The sequence below is a fragment of the Charadrius vociferus genome, unplaced genomic scaffold, assembly GCF_000708025.1.
Source record: "Charadrius vociferus isolate BGI_N301 unplaced genomic scaffold, ASM70802v2 scaffold917, whole genome shotgun sequence".
NCBI classification, from domain to species: domain Eukaryota; kingdom Metazoa; phylum Chordata; class Aves; order Charadriiformes; family Charadriidae; genus Charadrius; species Charadrius vociferus.
Window position 1 is genome coordinate 1,131,501 of NW_009649175.1, and position 836 is coordinate 1,132,336.

The 836-nt window shown below is 48.4% G+C and overlaps 1 protein-coding gene across 2 annotated transcripts in view; it reads left to right on the forward strand.

Moving 5' to 3' along the window:
• Positions 1-369: 369 nt before the first annotated feature.
• The window catches only part of CIT (citron rho-interacting serine/threonine kinase), a 72,057-nt gene continuing 71,590 nt past the window's right edge, over positions 370-836 (forward strand). For both annotated transcript variants that reach the window (XM_009888597.1, XM_009888598.1), the window contains exon 1: positions 370-465. In XM_009888597.1, the coding sequence (XP_009886899.1) occupies positions 370-465 (96 nt within the window). The remainder of the gene's footprint in view (positions 466-836) is intronic.

An 836-nucleotide genomic window follows, 5' to 3' on the forward strand; every position in this document is an offset into this window, starting at 1 on the left:
GAGAGCGGCGCGGGTGTGGTGCGGGGAGGCCTCGGCTGGTCCGGAGCGGGAGCGGCGGCTTCTGTGTCGCGGGCAGTGGCTCTGCGAACGCCGCCGGCGGGGGGGGGAGGCAGCACCGTCAGGGTTCGTTTTCTATCAGAAGCCTTTCCCGCTCCCCGCCTTTCCCAGGAAACACACGAACTGCTGTGACACTCCGGACGTGTTCAAACTGCTTAATAAATTTTGTCTACAAGGAAATATAAACGTTGCTCAAATTATACCTTGCCTCACACCCTTCTTTTAATTAAAAGTCATCTATTCCAATGCTTTTCTTGAAAGTCCCGGTTCTCTTTTCAGGTGATCTTTTTTTATACAAGATAATCTTTAAAGATGTTGAAGTTTAAATGCGGTGCCCGAAATCCGGTAGAGACAGGACCGATGGAGCCCATCACCAGCCGAATTTCTCGGCTAAATCTGCTCTTTCAGGTAAAGAGCATCTGGCCTGGGATTAGCCGATCTCGGTTTTGTCTGTGTCCCTGCCCAGTGTATCAACGTACGGTTTTGTTTGTTCGTGTGGATGCTCAAGTGTGCCTGTGTGGCCCTTGGGAGGAGGGGGTAAAAGGGGAGGATGACTTGTTGAAGTTCAAAGTGTGTAGTCTAGTTTGCACAAAGTTCAGTGCGCAGTAGCTCGTCTTCTGTTTAACTGTTAATGTTTTAGTCTGAGTGGTTTTTCACACATAAAGATGGAATATTGCATTCTATGTTCTGTAATCAGCAGTTTTTTCATGGGTGATGTAGCTGAGGGTTTCTCATGGGATGGGTTTACCTAACCAGCTGCTATTTGATCATCTGAGGTT